The sequence below is a fragment of the Mustela erminea genome, chromosome 7 (assembly GCF_009829155.1).
Source record: "Mustela erminea isolate mMusErm1 chromosome 7, mMusErm1.Pri, whole genome shotgun sequence".
NCBI classification, from domain to species: domain Eukaryota; kingdom Metazoa; phylum Chordata; class Mammalia; order Carnivora; family Mustelidae; genus Mustela; species Mustela erminea.
Genome location: NC_045620.1, coordinates 23,147,281 through 23,169,750, shown reverse-complemented (window position 1 = coordinate 23,169,750; position 22,470 = coordinate 23,147,281). Strand labels below are relative to the sequence as shown.

General features: G+C 42.9%; 1 protein-coding gene across 3 annotated transcripts in view; it reads right to left on the bottom strand.

Annotated features, from left to right (window-relative positions):
- LOC116595027 (ubiquinol-cytochrome-c reductase complex assembly factor 1) overlaps window positions 1-22,470 on the bottom strand; it is a 95,953-nt gene that overhangs the window by 13,625 nt on the left and 59,858 nt on the right. The window contains exons 8-9 of one of the 3 annotated variants that reach the window (XM_032350862.1): window positions 19,863-19,975; window positions 14,620-14,732 (exon numbers count right to left, since the gene is read on the bottom strand). The exons of the other annotated variants lie outside the window; for them this stretch is intronic. Coding sequence (XP_032206753.1) covers window positions 14,663-14,732; window positions 19,863-19,975 — 183 coding nt within the window. The 3' untranslated portion in view covers window positions 14,620-14,662. Of the gene's footprint in view, window positions 1-14,619; window positions 14,733-19,862; window positions 19,976-22,470 lie in introns of those variants that run through there. 3 annotated transcript variants of the gene reach the window in all.

The following is a 22,470-nucleotide window of genomic DNA, read 5'->3' as shown; positions in this document are numbered from 1 at the left end:
CAGGATCGGAACCTGATTCTAGAAAGTGCTTTACCTGCTTCACCATCTGTAGGACATTTCTAGAGACCAGCAACACATTAATCTGCAAACCTCAGTTTCCAGCAAGGTCCAGTAACATACAAACACACTTTCTCCTCTTGGGATGCACCTGCATTCTGGCTGGCTATGACCCCAGAAGAATGGAAAGCAAGGGGAGAACTCCCTCTGAGCAAGGCTCTACCACCTCTGGTCCTATAGTCTAACTCCAGTGACCTATAAGCTGCCTCTCCCTCTCCCCTCTAGCTGAGAGATGGCAAGCAGCCACAGCCAGGAATGGCTTTCAGATATCATCACCCAGGCTGGATTAGATCATGAAAAAGGCCCTTCCTGGAACAGGGTGGAAGCTCGATCAGTGCAGACACATGATCTGCAGGCAACAGGTGAGGGTGAGTGAGAACAGCTTCCTGAACTACGGGACTCACCCCACTGGGCCCTCCTAGCCAGCCCAGCGGCCAAGGGGAGCTGGATATTCTCGCACTTAAGCTTTTGTTTGTTGACCTGCAGGTTCTGTGTCCCCACTGCCAGATGATTCCGGACGGAGCACCCTGCTTGTGGTGAATCCACGGATGGACAAACCGAATGAGAAACTCCTCCCAGATAGTGTTGGGCTGTTCTCTCAGTAAACTCTTATCCTTTCCATAATGCTTTGCTTTTCATAAAAACCCATACATACAGCACCACCACAAGGAAAAGGTTCCTTTTATATCAGTTACTCATATTTTCCCATTTATTTAAGCTATTAAAATTCATGCAGATATTTTATAAGCCATCAGGATTTGGTGACTGGTATTACTGAATGTTTAATAATAAACTAAACAGAAGAAATCAGAGGGTTAAATGATGACTGCAATTCCTGTAATGACTTAATTAAATTTTTATTGAGTACATAAACTATGATGTCATTTCTAGCCAACCATGGGTCTGCTTTCCCAGCATGTCACAGGGCCGGAGCACTCAATAGGAGGCTAGGCTAAATGAGCAGCGAGTCTCAGCTGAAATGGGGAGGGGAGCAAGGCTCATGTAACACACTCAATAAATTATCCGTTCATTTTTAAACAAAGTCCATGAGTTATAATATATTTGCCATGCACTTTTTATGACATAATAAAAATGTTACCTTAAGGATTACTTAACACATACTACAAATGTTATAGCAGAGGCAGGCACAAGGGGCAAAGAAAACAAACACGAGCAGGCCAGGGACGGGTCCTGGAGTTGACGTCCCAGGGGGAACAGCATAGTATATTAAAAAGGGAATGCCAAAAAGGGGGTGGGGAGATACAAGAGTTCAGGGTTACTAATCAGCAGATTAATGAATGAGACAACCAACAGGGAACACAAGTAAAACAATAATGAATCTCGCAAGGCACATGTTTAATTAATATGGTATTCTCAAGGAGGAATATTAGCTTTTAAAGAGAAGCCAGTTCATTTGAGGCCAAGTCACTGCCCTCTTCCCCCTTTTTGCTGTTGCTACTCTTCAAGATGTTTCTGTGACTGTTTAATAACAGAGGAACCAGATTATGTGGATGGAGAGAGTGATGGAGGGTTGAGTTTAAACTCCTCCATGAGCTCTACATGGTTCTCTGTGAGCTGTTCTTGGTCATCTTTCCTGCCTCACCTCCTCCCACCTCCCCACTTTTAGCTCACCCTTCATTCACAGTAAACGACACGCAATTTTCACAAATAAGCTTGCTTTCTTGTAGCTCTTAAGCATACTACTGCCGAGATTCCTTCCCCTTCTTCACCCACTGGGACGCTAACTCCTTCTTATCCTCTAAGACATAGCTTATCAATTATATCTTCTGCAAGGCCTACCCTCTCCCCAGTCTACAGTGCCCCACAAAAGTGATTTAAGTCCAGAAAGAGGTCCCATAACTCACTGTTTACCAAGTGCCAAGACCTATGCTAAGAACTTCATGCATGTGAGCTCACTTAATCCTTCCCAGTGACTGAGACAGGTACTGTTACTATCCCCACTTTAGAGAAGAGGAAACGGACATTTGGGAAGCTAGGAAATAGTGGGTGAAGATGAGAATACAGAGCAGTCTGACTCCAGTGCTTATCTATGTTAGAACGAACACAAAAAACTATGTGGCCACCACTTCCTGTATCTACAACTCAGATTCTCTGTAGAAGTACGGCTAAGAACAACTAATAAGGTCTTGGGTAAACACAACTCAGAGACTCCCAGTTACAATGGTGGCTAGAGACAGGTCACCAGATGGGTCATTTACTGGCCAATTACTAACAGACATTAGATATCGCTAGTATAGAAAAGCCCCATTCCTGGGAAAACTAGTGGGCGAAAGGGTGTGATTGGGGCATGGGAGGACAGAATGGACGAAGGCTGGTGGTGACAACACAAGAACGGATGCCCATGAAGGTAAGAATAAGTTTTACAGCTAATGGCTTGAGGCAAAGCTACTAACAGTAGCAGCCTAATAAGAATTTGTTGGAATGGGGGAGCCCGGCTGGCTCAGTCAGTGCTGCATGCGACTCTTGATCTTGGGGTTGTGACTATGAGCCTCACATTAGGTGTAGAGATTACTTAAAAAGTACAATCTTAAATTAAAAAAAAAAAAGAAAAATAATTATTGGAATGAATGACTAATAAAGGGTGGCTAGAGTTGCTGACTAAAGCATAAGGAATACACAAAATTCATCCTAAGGGTACAACAGTGCAAAGGATCACAGGTCAGGTCTTTCCAGCAGGCAGAAATGCCATCAGCAATGCTTTGCAGGATCACCACCATGGGCTACAGCGACTGCACGGCAATAGGCTAATGTGCACTGAACATCAGCCAGTCTATTAAATTTAATGTTAGAAATGAGCTCACTGTACAATATTATGCAAAACACACAGAAACAGGTGAGAAGAGACAGAGGAGGACGTGGAGAGACCAAACACACATGCCTGCATATAATGTGCTAACTTGCATGATGGCTAACAGATCTACTGAGGGCCTTATAGCAATGATCACAAAATATAACAAAATAAAATTCTGTGTGTGTGTGTGTGTGAGGCAGATCCAGAGAAAACTACATTAACCCCAAAGAAGAAAAGGAAAAATAGTAAAACTTGAAAAGATGGTCCGTTTCGATGTCTTCTTCCCTCTTTAGAAAATCATGTGGTAAGGCCTATTTCAGCTGTGATGAAAAGCCAACCTAAACAAAACATGAGATAATTCTTACATCTTATTTTAGTAAATCATTTTGAACTTTTAATGCACAGGGAAGCTGGCTACATTGAAATGCTTTTTTACATTATTTACTTACTTACTTACTTATTTATTTTAAAAATCCGAGTCTTGGGGCGCCTGGGTGGCTCAGTGGGATAAGCTGCTGCCTTCAGCTCAGGTCATGATCTCAGGGTCCTGGGATCGAGTCCCGCATCAGGCTCTCTGCTCAGCAGGGAGCCTGCTTCCCTCTCTCTCTGCCTGCCTCTCTGTCTACTGTGGTCTCTCTCTGTCGAATAAATAAATAAAATCTTTAAAAAAAAAAAAAACCCAGTCTTGCAGCTTGGAATCTGCATATTCAAAATTTGCACAGCCAGATCATGTCTTGAAAAACAAGGTAAGTGGTTTGGCAGGTATACCTGCCGAACCGCTGGCTTTAATTTCTGAATGGTTACAAAGCACAGGAATCTTTTCCTCAGGCTTGGAAAAGAGCAAAGCAAGAGACAGATGTCCTTGAAAATTACAGTAATTTACCCACTTGACAAGACATTCCAACACATCAGTTAAGTCTGAAATCACCCTGAAAAGAGCTGATGAGGAACATTATGATCCTGGGAAGATCAAACTATCACGCCAATTTAATTTTCTTCTTTGTCAGGACGTACAGATAAAAGGAAGATAACAGCTATACTCTTGTTTTTGAAGTTTTTTATTGCATCCCAGATGGCAAGTCTCATGCATATTCCAGTTAGAAGAGTTAATATTGACTTGAAAGAGTCACTGTTTCAACAGTAACACTGACAGCACAAAGTTCTAAAGGAAACAATTCTGGGAGCCTCCACTGAAAATCGGAAATGATAATAATTATGATAGTGGTGATAGTAACAACAAGCATACATCATATTTGATTTGATAATGTATTCACATATACAATCTTATTTGTGTTTCATGACAATAACCTTGTCCTTCTAGGAGCTCACAGACTAACTGCTACTATTGTCCTGACTCTATAAACGGGAAAACAGAAGTTCAAAAATGTTAAACGGCTTGCCCCAAAGTCACATTCTTCTTGTGACAGTGCTTTAACTTTTATCTTGGACAGCTGGTCCCTAAATCTGGTGTCTGCGCTGATATGTCACATCTTTCTGCTTTTGATGAGTCAAAATTTCTCATCAGAAACGGAGAATCACAGAAGCAAAAAATTTAAAATTTTTAATTTTAATACTTTGAAAAACTAGAGTAAAATGGAAATGACTCTGAATTCTTGAAAAGTTTATTCTAGAAACAAGATGAGATTCAACAAGGTCAGATACACAGCAGCATGTATAGGCTAAAATAATAAGTAACCGGACGAAGGGAGGGTTTGACTACACACATAGTCATAATAAAATCCCAGAGCAAATCTCTGATCATGAGCTGACAAATGAGAAATGATTAAGGTGAACATATGAAAAGAAACTCCATATACAAAGGTCAGAAAGTTTTCTTTCTTCTACTATTGTAATAGTCAAAAGTCTTTGTTTTAGCCATCATAACAAACATGGAGAAACCAGAGAAATTTCCATGAAGAATGTCAGATAGGAATGGTCACGCTGGGTTGCCACTGGTCATAAGCCAGAGCATTCAAGATTCTGTGGACAAAAGAAATACCCAGAGAGTGTTTCATGAGTTGGCCTGGTTGCTTCCAGCATCGGTATCAATGGATCAGCAGATTTGGGGAATACTCTGAATACTGCCTGAGGTGAGTATCACTCACTCCCTACATCCCTTCCTTAGGGCCTGGACCTTCTCCTCCCCAACTCCATATGAGTTAGTGGGCTGCTGGTCTTGGAAACCTGTCCCCTCATCACAGAGGCGGGCAAGAATCCCAGCTAATCAGAGTTTTGCTTCTGAACAGAGACACCCAAAGATAAAAGACAGCTAAAGCTGGGTCATCCCAAAGAGACGTACTAAATTCCTATTACTAAACTGCAATCCCTGAGCTTCCTGGGGCCTGTTGTCAAACTCTCCTTTCCATTCCGTTAGCCCCCAATAAATGTTTTTGTTTGTTTACATTAGCTGAAGTCAGTCTCTGTTGAGTGTAATCAGTGGATATACTATCATTCATCAATTCAATAAAACCTCTCCATAATAATGTAATAACAACATTAGTTAGCTTTTGTAGAATATCGACCATGTGTCAGCAACTGTATTAAAAACTTTATGTTTTATCTCTTTAATCTTCACAATAATCCTAAAAGGGGGGTGTCGTTGTTCTCATTTTACAGAAGAGGCATCATCTTATTTTCTGTGAAGTCTTTCAAGTTCCCTAACACTTGTTGCTTTTTTCCTTCACATGGTTTTTTAATATTTCCACCAGGAAGTCATACTGTGCTATTTTAATAGTCTGTTCATAGTCTGTCCCTGTCATTCCCCGACTGCATTAGACTGTGAGCTCCTTGAGGGCAAAGACGGTGCATTGCTCAACACATGGCAGCAGAATGACTCAATACTGTATTCCCTGTCATAATTACCTCTTCTATTAGTGATGTCTACCCACCTTTACAAATTTCAGGAAAGCTCCCTTGAGTACAAGGATTGAGTACATGGATTTGGGAGGGGTTGAGCAGGCCTGTGTACACGCTGCTGCTGTTTTCATGGTTTCCAAACACTACTCTAGCCTGAAGAGGCCCAACTCTTGTCTTTCAGTGTGTCCTCACCTGGCCTCTGAAACCCCACACCTCTCTCAAAGCAGTCTCTTCCACTGAAATATTTCAAGACCACCTCTAGTTCCACGACTATCAGGTTCCAGTGTTCTAGACTTAAGTCAAAATACTTAATACAGAAGGAGAACCTCTGATTGAACAGAGAAAGAACTTCACAAGTGTCAGGGTAAGAAAACATGAAGTGGGCAACTGGGTTTTTCCTCTCTCACTGATCATTCCAATGAGATTAAGAGCCAGCTAACTCGGGGCGCCTGGGTGGCTCAGTGGGTTAAAGCCTCTGCCTTTGGCTCGGGTCATGATCTCAAGGTCTTGGGATGGAGCCCCGCATTGGGCTCTCTGCTGAGCAGGGAGCCTGCTCCCCCCCCCGCCGCCTGCCTCTCTGCCTACTTGTGATCTCTCTCTCTCTCTCTGTGTCAAATAAATAAATAAAATCTTAAAAAATAAAAAAAGCCAGCTAACTCTCTGAAGTGAACAGGTTAAACATTAACAGACCTTTGATCCCTGCCTGTTCTATAACAAGTGCTATGGAAGAATAACTAGGAAACTTTCCTAAGAAATGCCCTTTTGCTTACATTTCTAAGTTTAACAAAGGGCTCATGCCCTGCTAACAAGTGCCAGTGCACAAAAGTTTTGATCAGGCTTTGGTTTTCTGTTGTTAAATACAAGATTTGGAAAGTGAAAACAGTTTCATTTATTAGTGGTCATTAATGGCCAATAATCAAGGTAGAACCAATCAGCAAGGCAATTACTGAAGTATAATAAGCAAAGGATAATTCCATTCACACCTACTAGGGGGGCTATAATTTAAAAAAAAAAGAGGAAAAGGAAAATATGAAGTGTTAGCAAGGATATAGAAAAACTGGAACTCTAAAGCATTGCTGGTGGGAATGTAAAATAGCATAGCATTGTGAAAAATAGTTTGGTGATTTCTCACAAAGTTAAATACAGAACTACCCTATGACCTACTAATTCCATTCCTAAGTAAATACCCAAAAGAATCGAAAGCTGAGACTGGAACTGATATTTGTACACCAATGTTCACAACAGCATTATTCACAATAGCTACAAGGCGGAAAAAACCTAAGCATCCATCAACAGATGAATAGATAAACAAAATACGGTATCTACAGGCAATGGGATAATATTCAGCCATTACAAGAAATCAAAGTAATACATGCTATAACATGGATATACCTTGAAAACATTACACTTAATGAAATAAGTCAGACAGAGAAGGGCAAATATTGCATGATCTCCCCTTCTGTGAGGTATCTAGGATAGGCAGAGAGGCTGCGAGGAGTTGGAAAGAGGAGAAATGAGGGAGTTTTTGTTGTGGATGATGAAAAAATTGGTATAAATAGTGGTGATGGGTATGTAATATTATGAATGCATTTCATTCAATGCCACCAAATGGTACTCTTGTGAAGGGTTAAAATGATAAATATTATGTATATTTTACCACAATTTAAAAAAAAGACAGTTCCAATTACAAATGATTCTTCTCACACAAGAATTTCAATCTGTGACTTAACCATGTGTATATATTGAAGCCTCTCTTAAAACAGTTACCCCCTTCTAAGCAGTAGTATTAGGAAGTACCTTACGTTCCTTGCTAGACCATAAGCTGTCCAGGTGCAGAAATTCTACACTGCCTTGTACACATTTGCTAAGCATATATGGAGTATCTACTATATTCAAGACATTATGGTATGCAGTGGACATAAAGGATGAACGGAACACAGTAGCTATCCCAAGGAAGTCTGTGATCTCATGTGGAAGACAAAACACACACAAATGAAACACCTCGCACACTGTAAAAAGTGGCAACGGTGAGTCTGGGGGCTGAAAGGCTTCAGAGATGAAGCAACATTTATTATATTGGGTATTAAGGGGTGAACAGGGATTACTACTTTTCAAACTGCAAGAATGGTATGTGCAAAGCCACAGAGAGGTAAACAAATACTGCATTTGCAGAAGAAAATTTGTAAGAAAAAGGCCACAAATGGAAAGCAGCAGGGAAAGGGAGGCAGAACTGGAAAGGCAGTATCTGTTTGACTGGAAATGACCCTGAAGGCCACAAGAAGAGGTCTAGGCACAGGGGAGTTACATGGACAGATTTATTTCTGAAAATTAGCCCTAGAAGTATAAAGTACAGAGCACGAAGTCAGGGGAAAGGCCAGAGCTAGGAATACTGGAGAAGGCTTCAGCGATGGCCCAGGTGAAAGTTGGTAAGGAACTGAATTAACATAAGTGACAACAGGCATCAAGAGAAAGGCAGGCCTTCCAGAGAAATGCAGGATCAGGATTTGTACATCAGGATCAACACGATTTGATTATCAGGTGGATGCAGAGGAGAAAGGTGAGGAGGGCATGCCTTGCACATAATTAGAACTCCCTGGATACCAACTGCAAAAAGAATGCAACAGCTATTTGTAATCATAAGCTGATGACTTTCTGACCCTGGTCACACTCAGGACAGACAACAAGTCTTAGAGGGTTTTAGCAATCACGGTGCCCTCAATGTCTCCTGTGTTGTGGTAATGGAAAATCCTACTTGAACAAGATGTAATATGAGCAAGATGTGTACTTAGCTTGAGCTCGGCAGGCATCCGCGGTGGAGCAGGAGTACAGAGCACCAGGGCCGAGGAGCCTGATCCCCTTTCAGTGGAAATGAATCAGTGGATATCATTCCTCTGGGTTCTACCTGCAGTCACGAGGTCTGATTGCTGTCAGCAAGATGCTGACACACCTTAGGTTTCCGGAGACACTTGTAGGCTCCCAAATGCACCATGGACCTCATGACTGCCCATATGAGCACAGGAAAGCTGCAGGCACAATGCTGCTTTTTAAGTGATTTTTTATTAAATTTAGGCAGACTGGGGACAGTGGGAAACCATAGGATGCTTGTTCCCCATCAGCACTGGCCATCTTAAGTGCATAGACATATAAGCAGAACAGATGAAAATGGACAATTAATAAGCTAGTAAGAGCCTGAACACTAATGGAGCCTGGGCACTGTCATTTGTCCTGGGTGCTGAGGATCTAAACATCCCAGAAGACCGGAGGTAGCACTGTCCTTTCCCACTCAGCAAGTCCAAGACAGGCATCATCCTGCCCAGAAAACATTCTCAGAGGATCCAAAATCTACCTCTTCCCAATCTTGAGGTTCCTAGCTCTTTTACCAAACAGTCCTGTCTTCTCCTTCTCTGCAGTAATGGAGAGCAAAAGAGAGGTACCACCCTAAATCACAGAATCACACAGGTTAACTGGTGACTCCAGCTGGGCAGAGGAGGTCAGACCAAAGTCTATAACCCCAAAAGGTGAAGTGGACACTTCCCTTATTCTCCATGGGTCATACACAATGCTTGTCGTTCACTGCTGTCTCCTTACTGCTTACTGCTCTGAACCACACAATCTCCCAAATACTGCCCGTGTGGTAACCTCAGAAACAGGCTGGTCCCTGCTGTGGAGATGAGGAAACAAAGGTTCAGAAAGATGAGTCGACAAGTGTCAGTCTGCTCAGAGATGGTGGAGATGTTCACAGAAACACAATGTCATCTGATTCTTAGTCCAACATTCTTTTGTCTTAAGGCTCAAACAGAAGTGCTATTCTGCTGACAGAATCCTGTAGAAGTATCCTGGGAAGGGCTGAGTCTGGATTCCGGAAGAAGCTCTCCTGCTCTAGTAATGAGAAGGGCAGTGGTGAGACAAGCAGGAACGTTCGGAGTCCCAGAAAATGGAATGGACACTTGGCTTTATGAGCTCTGAGAGTGGCCCTCATCTCTACAGGTTAATTCTTTTTGTCCTCTTTTTTCAGTAAAATATTGCTAGAACAGTAAACATTTTATCTGAAGGAAAAAGAAAACCTCGGTTGGAATGCTGTATCTGGTAAAGAGCTGCTCTCTCTAATGATCTGTATTCAAGTCCCACTCAGAACTTAGAAATGCCTGGAAATCTACGCAAACTCTGGGCCCACACAGCTCCATTTCCCCACCTTGTGACTGTGGAAGACATCTCTCTTTGAGACTCAGTTTTCCCATTAACTATGCAAAACTGCCTTTCTTTTTTCTATTTACATCATCACATCTAATACAAATATTTAATAAGTAATAAAATGAAGAGCTGCAAACCTTTATCTAGCCCCCCAGGCACTCTTTAAACAGTCTCACACATGGTAACTCATTTAACACTTCACAATGCTGTAAGTAAGGTGAGGTAGGTACTAGAGTTATCCCTATTTTACAGAGAATAAAATGGAGGCACAGAGATTAAGGTTCTTGCTCAAGGTCACACGGCTGGCATGGGATCTGAGCCTCGTCTGACTTTGGTGTCTAAGGGCTCTCAACCACTGTGATTCTGCCTTAGAAATCTGGTTACAAACCCAACCCATTCCTCCACCTGTGCAGAGGGCTGCCAGTCTCCATCCCTCCCTTTAGCGCCTGGGGGCTGCCTAGTTTCTAGCACCATCCTGTCATCACACTCAGCCCTGTGCTCGGCCAGCTGGCTTCTCTAGAAAGTCTGCAGCAAAAAGATAAAACAAAAAACAGGTGAATTCCAATCTTACTTGTTCATCTATTTAGTTCAGAACCTAACCTAGGAAAGATTCCACCTCATTTCTCTTTTTGGCATATAAGCCCTGTAAGATCATTTCTCTCTGGTACACTCTCTACCAAAGGCATTTGGGGATTAGCATGCGAACATTAGCAAAAATGTGCCCTAAATAAATAAGTGAGTAAAACAACCCTTAACAGAGCCATACAATTAATAATGCTGCTGGACCTGAAGGAGAAAAAAATTCAATAGTGCCTTCATCATCGACAAATGTATATTCAGTATTAACCACCCACCAAACACGTTCTAAGAGTCGAGGCTACAGCAATAATCAAGAGACAATATAGGGGCCGCTGGCTGGCTCAGTCGATTGAGCATGTGACTCTTGATCTCGGGGTTGTGAGTCTGAGCCTCACAATGGATACAGAGATTACTTAAAAACAAAATCCTTTAAAAAAGGAGGAGAGGGGCGCCTGGGTGGCTCAGTGGGTTAAGGCCTCTGCCTTAGGCACGGGTCATGATCTCAGGGTCCTGGGATCGAGCCCCGCATTGGGCTCTCTGCTTGCGGGGAGCCTGCTTCCCCCTCTCTCTGCCTGCCTCTCTGCCTACTTGTGATCTCTGTCTGTAAATAAATAAATAAAATCTTTAAAAAAAAAAAAAAAGGAGAGAGAGATAATACTTGAATTCCTAGAGCTTACATTTTAGGAAGGGGAAAGACAAAATAAAATACATAGAATGTTAGATAGTAATTTTATTTTATTTTTTAAAAGATTTTATTTATTTATGAAAAGGGGAACAAGGGAGAGGAGTAGAGGTAGAGGGAGAGGCAGGCTCCCCAGTGAGGCTGATGCAGGGCTCCATCCCCAGGACTCTGGGATCATGACCTGAGCCGAAGGCAGACGATCAACAACTGAGCCACCCAGGCGCCCCAAGACAGTCATTTTAGTGCTATTGTCCAAATCCTATCACTCAAGGCTCCTAAAACGAGAACTTCCCAGTGCTGTATGTATGGTGTTCTGATACAGGGCTAAGATAAGAGTCTGTTATTGCTAAAAGCTGGCAAGCACTGATGTAAAGGAAGGAGAAATTGCTCTAAGACTGAAGCAAGGATGTTTGATGGAAGCTTTAATGTATCTTCCTGGAGGACAAGGTCACACGGTAACACCTGTATCCTCAACACATGGCAAGCACTGAATGACACTTTATGCAAGGGCACAGCATCGGGGGATGGTGAGGAAGGGAGAGTGGGAGGCCCCCTGCCTTCCTATGTATAGCTCTGCTCTGCACCACTGTGTCAAGTAGGAAAGAGTCAAGGGGATAGTTGAGGACAATTAATCAAGAAAATATTTTTCAGAATATGCTTACCCATATATTTAGCATAGATGTTTCGATACTTGTCAGGGCTTTTGTTTGCTTTTTTGGTTTTTTTGTGCCAAAACCCGGGATCGATACCTATTAATTTTTGAAAGGACTGTCTTTACTTCATTTTGCTCTTCCCCTGGAGCTTCTTGCAATGCAACAAAACCACTTGTTGAATGAAATCAAGCACCATTTCCTGTGTACTTAAAATGCGCCTTGCTCTGTGCCGGGCCCTGAGGAGGCTACTCGAGGATGCCCCATGATCCTTGCACTGGAGAAATTTACTATCACACTGGCAGAGTAAGACACATCAAGCAGAGTGGTTCAGGAGAGTTTCCTGTGGATGGGCAGAGACTGAAGGAAAAGTTCTGCAGGCAGAAAAGATAATCAAATGATGGTGAATTACAAGGAACCCTGAAGACAGGGTAAGGGGATGGTGTATAGCCAGCAGGCCCTGGGGAGCCACTGTGGGTTTCCGTGTGAGGAGTATTTGACATAAGCAGTGTTTAAGAAGATGAGCCAGGCTGTTGAATGATTTGCAAGATGCATCTGAGACGAAGAGAGATGACAGGCAGGGGATCTGTGAAGCACCCAAAAGTGAGTTGAGGTAGGAGGTCAGGACTGGCTCTGTCAAGTAAGGCAGCTCAAGTCCACAGAGTGGCTGTGGTTCCTCCTGCTCCTCTGAGGACCAGACATGTCACATGTATGGTGCCTATCACTGCCACTCAGAAAAGAGCAGCTACATAGATGCATCGACAAGAAAGAAGTTGCTACTTTCCAGCTATGCCCCTTCAGATCTAACTATGACCACAGGATTGTTCACCCAGCATTTAGGGAAATGGGGAAGAGGGCTGTTACAACTGCCTCGCCAATCCAGAAATACTCACAGCACATCCAAGACAGCTACAACCCATGTCTATCCCTACTGGACCCTGGTGTGACGCCTTAGCTTCCAGAACTTTTTCACGTAGTCCTCCTGTCCTGAGCAGAGCCATTGCCCTCTGGTAGTGCCCAGTGCAGGGTTAAACCCACAGGAGAAAAGAGCAGACAGGTGCCTACTTCTGGTAGGACAAAGAATGAGGGGCCCTAACAATCTTGCCATACCCTAAGAGCCCCCCACAGGGCTACTGCAAACATTCCTTCTGCTGAAGACGCAATTTACAAAAAGTCCCAGTGAAAATGCAGTTGTTATCTGGGACCATTAAAACATTACCCTATTAGCATCCATTAACAATTTAGCATGAATCAGTTTATGAGGTAAGGTAGCAGTAGAGAACTGATTCTCATTCGAATAATGAGTTAGGAACAGACTCTATGAGTTCACTCACTCATCCACTAACATATCTGATAAAGGCTTATTAGTACGTACTAAGCACTGTGCTAGACACTAGAACACTGACCTTAAGAGAAAAGGATCAAAAAAGATCTGTGACATAGAAAGACAAATGGAGGGAATGTATGGCAGCTCTAGAGAATGGCAAAGGTGATAGTATGATGTAATGAAAAGAACAAATGAATCAGCAGTGAGTTCTAATCTCTGCTCTGCTACTGTGACCCCAAACAAGTCATTTTTTTCTTGCTAGGACTAAGTGTCCTCCACTGGAAAAGATTAAATCAGGATCATCTTTGTCCCTGTCAATCTTCTAGGAGATTGCCAACCACTCAAGTGGCACAAAATACCAACCTTGACTGCTTTGCAGTTCTGACCAGTGCGGTCCAGCCCTGAATAGGGCTTCCTGCCATCAGCTGGAGCAGTCTGGACTTCCTTAACGCAATCCCTGGGGGGCGTCACCAAGTGGGATTCTTCCGCCATCCATGTCTATCCATGGCTTCAAACCAGACAACTCCAGCATGTTTTAAATTCCACACTGGTCCCCAAACCACGTTAGTCTTTCCTGGGCCTTTGAGCTGAGGATAATAGGGAAAGGGCCAGTTCTTCCAGGGTTACAGAGCTTGGAGATTAAGTTCAAAGTCTGACAAACTGCTATTCCCTCTTGCGAATTCCACCCTGGGTTAGAAACCTATTATCTTAATGGATTTTTTTTTCAAGCTGGAGGGGCTCTTAAAAATAATATGGTCTAGGGTGCCTGGGTAGCTTGGTCATTAAGCATCGGCCTTCCACTCGGGTCATGATGTCAGGGTCCTGGGATCGAGCCCCACATCGCAAGCTCCCTACTCAGTGGGAAGCCTGCTTCTTCCTCTCCCACTGCCCCTGCTTGTATTCCCTCTCTGTCTCTCAGTCAAATAAATAAATAAATAAATAAATTTTTAAAAATAATAAAAAAAATAATATGGTCTAGGGGTGCTTGGGTGGCTGGCTCAGTCCATTAGGCGTCCAACTCTTGGTTTCAACTCAGGTCATGATCTCAGGCTCAGCACTAAGCAGGAAGTCCACATGGGATTCTCTCTCTCCCCCTCTCCCTTTGCCCCCCAACCCCCACCCAGCACTCTCATGTGAGTTTTCTCTCTCTCTATCTCTCAAAATAAATAAAGAGAGAGAGGGGCACCTGGGTGGCTCAGTGGGGTAAAGCCTCTGCCTTTGGCTCAGGTCATGAACCCAGGGTCCTGGGATCAAGCCCCACATCGGGCTCTCTGCTCAGCAGGGAGCCTGCTTCCTCCTCTCTCTGTCTCTGCCTGCCTCTCTGCCTACTTGTGATCTCTGTCAAATAAATAAATAAAATCTTAAAAAAAAAAAGAGAGAGAAAGAAATAATCTGGTCCAGGCTCTTCACCTGACCTGCTGATTAAATGGTAAAAACCAGGTTTAATTCCTTACTCTTTTGACTCCAAAACTAGTGAGTGGTTTTTCAACTCTCCCATCCTCCTTCCTCTAAAAGGAGGAGCTTCTTTGGCAAGGCAACTTGGGACCTAAAGCACAGCTGATGATAAACACTTTTTGTCTTTGAAAGAGAAGAGGTAGAGCCATAAATTATCTGTACTCAAAATACCAAAGACACTAGAATTCATCTGAAATACAAAGAATCTTAGCAAAAGGGCACAGGACAAGGATGAAAGGAGTAGTGTGGGGGACATTGAGCATGCCACTGAGTACTTAATGGGAATGGTCTCCTACTTCCCCATAACCAGGAATAAACCACAATCCTGCTGATTCTTAACCCCAGCAGCTGAACTGCCCAGGGCCCACAAAAGGGGCAACACACACAGTTTACACCTTTTATTATTCTGATAGAAATTTCTCTCCTGGGAGCAGAAAAGGGTCAAAAGTCCAAAACCAAAAATATATATCTTTATAAGTCAGAGCAAAAGAAGCATTACAGCAGACAGTTATTAAAAAAAAAAAAAAAAAAAAAAGCCTCAGTGAACAGAGTGGAGTAGGAGGTGTTAGAAAACTCACTCCAAGTAATTTATTCGCTGGGAACCACAAAGGGCTTTCCCAAGAACAGCAAAAACACCATTAATTTCCCCAGTACCCTCCTTTCAAAGGGCTCCAAACACTTCACACATATCGTTTTAAATTGTCCTCAAAGGCTCCAAAATAAGGGGTTACTATTTCCCCAGGTTCGGATGGAGAAACCAAAATATTCATGGCTGCCCTGCCCTGTCCAAGTCATCCTAACAGATTCAGCCAACATCCATTAGGGCCTGAGGGCCTGCAACGTCCATGACCCATGCCACGCAGAACAGGCGATACAAAGATGAAAGATAGAATCTCTATCCTCCAAAAAGTCAGAAGCCAGTGAGGCATGACAGATGTGGACATAAATCATTCTGAAGTAAGGCAGCCGATGGTAAGTGCTATAGAAAGGGTCCAAACAGTGCCCATTTTATCAAGTGACTAAAATGTGCCACACACTGTGCTAGGTCTTTACTAGCATCACATTGTTGAAATCACACACTATGTGTGACTTATCTTACAGAGAAAGGAATGGAGACAATGAAACGTAAAAAGACTTGCCCAGGGTCTTAAGGCCACATTATGGCACAGCATGAACAAAACCCAGATCTGTCTGGCTCCAAAGCCCATTTGACGGGAGATAAGTGCTTGGGAAGTTACACACACAAATACATGACAGCAGAATGCCCTTTTCTCAGACCCAGAGAACTCCTGTATAGGAAGGAGGCCCCTGCTGGAGATCCCCGGAGAAGGTTCCGGCTTGGTGACAGCTCTGCAGAGCCTAGCTGGTGGGGGTAACCCCTGCCTCTTTAGTCAAAGCTCCACTTTGGAGGCCAAGGAAGAAAGATTTGTAGGAAGAAGAGCATGTGAAGCAGCAGGCCACTGTCTGCAGACCAGATAGGTTAGAGAGAGGATGATCAGCTTTGGGGAATCCCTGAGTCTTAGCAAGGTTAATATAAATAGCTCTATTTTAAGCCCACAGGACAAGAAGCAGATGGGGGAAAGAGAAGGTCCTCCAAATTCTAGAAGCAAAGTTGAGCCCGGAATTTGGAAGCCTAGTCACCACTCCAGCCTTCTTCCCATAATGGGATCCTTCCGTAATTGTTTTCAAATCTTAATTTCAACCTAACAAAACAACAATAAAAACCCTCTAATGCGGGCACCTGGGTGGCTCAGTTGGTTGAGCGTCTGACTTCTGCTCAATCGTGGTCTCAAGGTCCTGGGATGGGTCTCGTTGGCTTCCATGCTCAGCAGGAAGTCTGTTTCCGCCTACCTCCTTCCACCTCCTTCCACTCCGCTTGTGATTACTCTCTCTCCCTTTCTCTCTCTCAAATAAATTTAAAAACAAACAAACAAACAAAAAAAACCTTGATGGAACCCAATACTTCTGTGTATTATTATCTTCATCAACACAAATGACTTTGATCCTATCAATGCATAGGTTAGTCATTAGTTCATGTTCTTGTATTCTAACTACTTCAGAAAAAGGTTCAAGTCGGCTTATAAAAAAAGGTCATGTGGTATGGCCAAAAGAGCAAAAGTTTGAAAATCAATCAGATCTGAACTTGTGACTACTATGGTGGCCACAGCCAAGTTCTTTAAAGTTTCTGCTCCTCAGTTCTCCTCAGCTGCATAATGGGTACACTCACCTCTCTAACCAGGCAATTTGTGATTGAGATGAGATCTGTGAAATGCCTGCCAGAATTGGGCCCACAGTTAGACCTCTCAACCAAAAAGGGGGAAAAAACCCCAAAAAGGTAGAAGAAAAGGGTTAATAAAGTGTAGGTGTGAGAGAAGAAAAAAGGTAATGAAAAACTGTATCAAATACCCAAGTAAGAGAAGCTCTGTAATTTCTGGCAGCCATGGCAACAGGGAAGCAGGGTTGTTATACCAATCGCATCATTAAATAAAGGGAAACATAAGTTCATCAGGACAGAGAAAGTTCTTAAATTCTAAATGCACAGAGGCACATCTCCAGTCGAGTGGATGTAGATGTGCACACATACACACACACGCGCCCACACCATTTTTCTCTCCACAGGAACAGGGCCAACGGCTCTCCAGAGCCCTGCTGCCCCCTGACAGCACACTGCTGCTGCATGCAGGGAAGTACTTCAACAGTTAAAACATTTTTGTGCCAATATTTTAAGAGTGCAGAAGGTTCCAAATTACATGTAAAATAAACAATGCCAGACTGTGAAAACTCTTGGCTGCAACGTTCTCTGATGTTAACAAGAGTTTCTTTATTACTGTAACCTTTCAGAAGTGAATAAAAATTATTTCTCTGCCCTAGTTTTGCCCTCCAGTAAAAGGGAAGAGAACAGTGACCATGGAAAGAGCTGTACAATGACCTCTCATGAAGGCGAGGAGGCTGGGAAGGGGGCAGTTTAAAACACAAAGCCTTCCGTATATGTTTTCTAGTCAAAGGTTAGAAATTTAGTTTGTGCTGTGCTGATCATATTGTAAAATTTTACATTCCTAATATTTTTATGTAACTAAAATCCTCAGGGGGGACCAGAGGGCATTTGCAAGGAGCCCAAACTAAGCTGAGAGAAAACCCAAATCTTGATCAAGGCTTCTTGGCCATTCAGGGAACCTCATCACTCTGAACTGAGTCTGAAGTGCCCTTAAAAACTGGGAAGAAGATCTACAGGTGGCCAGGACTTAGGTTTTTTTGCAGACCTTTGAGTCAATGAGTCTTTGAATATTAGACACACAATCTCAAAATGGGAGCTCATCTGGATAAAGAGAGTCTGCTTTCAGCACTGTAGGAAAAGGAAAAAAGTCACCATACGAAGGCAAACATGCTCTCACACCATTCTGCCTCTACCTATACTGTTCCTCTGCCTAGAAGGCTTCTCTTGTCTGTTAAACACTTATCTGAAAAGATACAACCCAAATGTCACCTACCCCAAGCTTCTCTCCTCTGGGCCTTCTCAACAATTTTTAAATATCATAGTCTTTTAATACTGTAATCACCAGCTTATATGTTTGTCTTCTCCTATAAGACTGGGGAGTTGGGGACAATATCTTCATCATCTGTGTATCTCCAGTGCCTAGCAGAGTACCTGAAGCTAGCAGGCCACAATAAAATGGAGGGATAGATGGGTAAAACCTTGTTTGTGTCTGGGAACAGAAATCCGACAGAGAATGATGAACTGCTAAAAAAACAGAACACAAGCTCTGGGATTTAACACAAGGCTAGCTTTTCAGACTCTCACAGAATTGCGGAATGTTAAGTCTGGAAGAGAATTTAGAAATCATCTAACTCTCCTCCCCAGAGAAGTGAGCTGATTTGACTTACTCGAGCTCACCCAGAGTGGGCCAGGTCGGCCAGAACTCCCTCCATTATGCCATACCACCCATCCCTTCTCTTTACTATAGAAAATTATAGGTGTAAATATTTATTTGGCAGTTGAGAAACATGATAAGACTACATATTACAGAATGTTATTTCATTATAAATAAATAACAATGGGTGTCATGCTAAAATTCCAACAACTTGATACAATGCACTGAGTTGCTCAAAAAAGTGAAACATAACTTCACCGTATGACCCAGCAATTCCATTCCTAGATAATATGCCCAATGGAACTGAAAGCCTATGTTCAAACAAAAATATGTACATGAGGGGCACCTGGGTGGCTCAGTGGGGTAAGTCTCTGCCTTCGGCTCAGGTCATGGTCTCAGGGTCCTAGGATGGAGCCCTGCATCGGGCTCTTTGCCCAGTGGAGAGCCTGCTTCCTCCTCTCTCTGCCTTCCTCTGCCTACTTGTGACCTCTCTCTGTCAAATAAATAAGTAAAATCTTAAAAAAAAAAAAAAAGTACATGAATGTTCACAGGAACATTATTAATAAAAGTAAAAAAAAAAAAAAGGAAACAACCCAAATGCCCATCAATTGATAAATGGTTAATAAAATGTGGCATATCCATACCACAGACCATCCATAAAAAGGAATGAAGTATTGACACACGCTACAGCATGGATGAACCATGAAAACATGATGCTAAGTGAAAGGAGCCAGACAGAAAAGGCCACATATTATAACTCCACTTACATGAAATGTCCAGGATAGGAAAATCTATGGAAACAGAAAGTAAAGTAGTGGCTGCCAGGGGCTGGGGGGAGAAAGGAATGGCTGGAGTGACTGCTAATGGGCACAGGGTTTCTTTCTGAGGTGATGAAAATGTTCTGGAATTAGATAGTGGTGATGGTTGCATAACACTGTGAATGTACTAAAAAAAAACCAAAACTTAAAATCATGACTTTTATGGTAGATTAAGTATAACTCCATTTTTTTTTAATAAAAGAAAAAACATATAATCTCTGTCCTTTAGGAGCTAACAATTTAACTGAAGGAGTCAGGACCAACATACAGACATGCTTAAGGACTCAGAGGGTCAATAATGTGCAAGTTAGAGGAAGAAGGAAACACTTAAATTAAAAATCTTAATGCTTGGGATGCGTGGGTGGCTCAGTGGGTTAAGGCCTCTGCCTTCGGCTCGGGTCATGATCCCAGGGTTCTGGAATCAGGCCCCTCATCAGGCTATCAGCTCGGCAGGGAGCCTGCTTCCCCTCCTCTCTCTCTGCCTGCCTCTCTGCTTGCTTGTGATCTCTGTCTGTCAAATAAATAATAAATGAAATCTTTTTAAAAAAAAAAATCTTAATGCTTACGTTAGAGCCATGGTTCTGAGTGATGACCTTTTCGGGTAGCACAGACCAGTGATTAAGAGCGTGGTCTCTAAGTTGTGAAGTGTGTAAGCCTGACGATTCGCAGACCTGTACCCCTGGGGCAAATAATACATTATATGTTAATAAAAAAAAAAATAAAATAAAATAATTTTTTTTTAAAAAGAGCATGGTCTCTAAAGTCTGGCAAGTTTGGGTTCCAATCCAGGCTCTCATATTTACTGTGTTAAGACTGATTAAATTATCTTTCTGGTAGGTTGGAATAATGGTCTCCCAAAAGGTTATCTACAGCCTAATTCCTGGAACCTGGGAATGTACCTTATATGGGGAAAAAAGGACTCTGCAGCCATGATTAGATCAGGAGTCTTCAGATGGGGAAGTTAGTCTGGATTATCCAGGCGGGCCCTAAATGTAATCACATGTACACTTAAAGAGGGAGGCTGGAATTGGAATGATGTGGCCACAAGCCAAAGAATGCCAGCGGCCATCAGAAGCTGGAAAGGGCAAAGAACAGGTTCTCCCCTATAGCCTCCAGAAGGAGTACAACCCTGGTAAATCTCAATTTTGGCCTCATGAAGCTGATTTCTGGTAGACAGAACTATGACAGAATGAATTTCTGTTGTTTTAAGCCACCAAATTTGTGCTAAGTTGCTACAGCAGCTACAGGAAACGAATCCACTAACCTCTCTGATCCTAGCTGCCTTCATCTACAAAACGAGGACAGAAATACTAAGTCACAGGTAAAATTGTGTGTAAAATGTAAAATTCATACGGTGCTTATGTGCCCAGCAAAGAGAGAGTTCTCGGTAAGTGTTAGCTACTCCTGGGGGTGAACTGTTTCTGCATTGTGCTGAAATCCCCAACTTTCACGGGGCACCTGCCCACGCCCACACCCTACTCCCCTCAGCAGGGAGAGCAGGGAGAGCCGGCAGTTAGGAGACCCAAGTTCTGCTCTTCAGTTGGTTTCTAACAGATTTAGTCCTCTCCTCAAGCCAGTCTCTCTGTTAGTTAAATGACCAGATCGCAGGAGAGCAGTGGACCTCTAACCGGAGGGTCTATTAAAACACAGACTATACAGCCTACAGCCAGAGTTTCTGATGTGGCAGACTGCAGGTGAGGCCCGAAACTTGCTTTTTTTTTTTTTTAAAAAAAAGATTTTATTTATTTATTTATTTATTTGACAGGCAGAGATCACAAGTAGGCAGAGAGAAAGGGATGCGTGGGTGGCTGAGCAGAGAGCCCGATGCGGGGTGATCCCAGGACTCTGGGATCATCACCTGAGCCAAAGGCAGAGGCTTTAACCCACTGAGCCACCCAGGTGCCCCGAAACTTGCATTTTTTAGCAAGTTCCTAAGTGAGGTTGAGGTTACAGGTCTGGAGACCCCACTTTTGAAAATCTCTGGTCTAGAGTATTTCAAAGTTCCTTTCCAATTTTAATAGTTTAAGACACCCCATAGATGCCAGCATTCAAATAATAAACACTGCTGTATCAGGCTGAAATAGCTTCACAACGAAGTTCTTTTCCTATGTAAAAAAGTGAGGGATGGGAAAATATGAAGTCCATGGTTAAGGACTAGTTTTAACTTTTGAACTAAGCAGAATGAAAAATCTTAAGCAATAGTGGGAACAGGAAGGGGTTGTCCCCTTATCCAACATGCTGGCCCCATTTTAATTTATCTTAATCCCACCTTTCTGCCTTTTCACCAGACCCCTCCCCCTCACGCCCTCCTCCAGAAACACATGTAGGTGTCTCCTGGATTCATTCACTGGCTGTGCCGGGCGCAGTATAATACCGCCTTTGTTAGTCTCCCGGCCCGGCCTCTCCGAGCAACCGTGTTCAGTCTCAGTGTTCCTCTACTCTTAAAAAAACACAACCAAGGAGTCTCTGAAAAATAATTGTAAAATCCACTAAGGCAAATTCAGACGATGTGGAGACATTCAGACTCTAAATGCTGGAAAAAGAAACAAATTCAGAACATTGTTAGCATTCTCACCTGTCCTTTTTTTCCCCTTAATCTCTATTAGTCCTGTTGAGTAGGAAGCCTCTGCCGGATTGGATTAGAAACTCTGAATAAAAGGGGCCTCAGGCTGGGGACTGCACTGAAGAAATGGAATGTCTCGAGACTCAAGGAAAGCTGTCCTCTTGGCCTATGGAAGTCCTTGGTAAGAAGACCAAGGAGAAGGATCCGGACCTGAAGTTGACTGATCTCCTTCCCGCACCCTTGGAGGGATCAGGGTATAGTAAAGGGGACAATGGGCTGGGAATCAGCATACCCTAGTTTGGGTCCTCGTTCTGCTGTTTTGTAGCTGCTTGACCTTGGGCAAATCAATGAACTTTTCTGGGACTCCATTTTCTCACCACAGAAAATGAGCCAGTGGGACTCGTTCTATAGTCCTTATTTTAAGAGGCACATCAGAAATCCTCCGGGGTGACTTTTCAAAATACATATATCTGAGCCCCTCCATATTGAGAACCATGGAACGAGAGAATCTCTGAGGTATTCAATCTAACATTCTTTTTTTTTTAGGATTTTATTTATTTATTTGACAGAGATCACAAGTAGGCAGAGAGGCAGGCAGAGAGAGAGGGGAA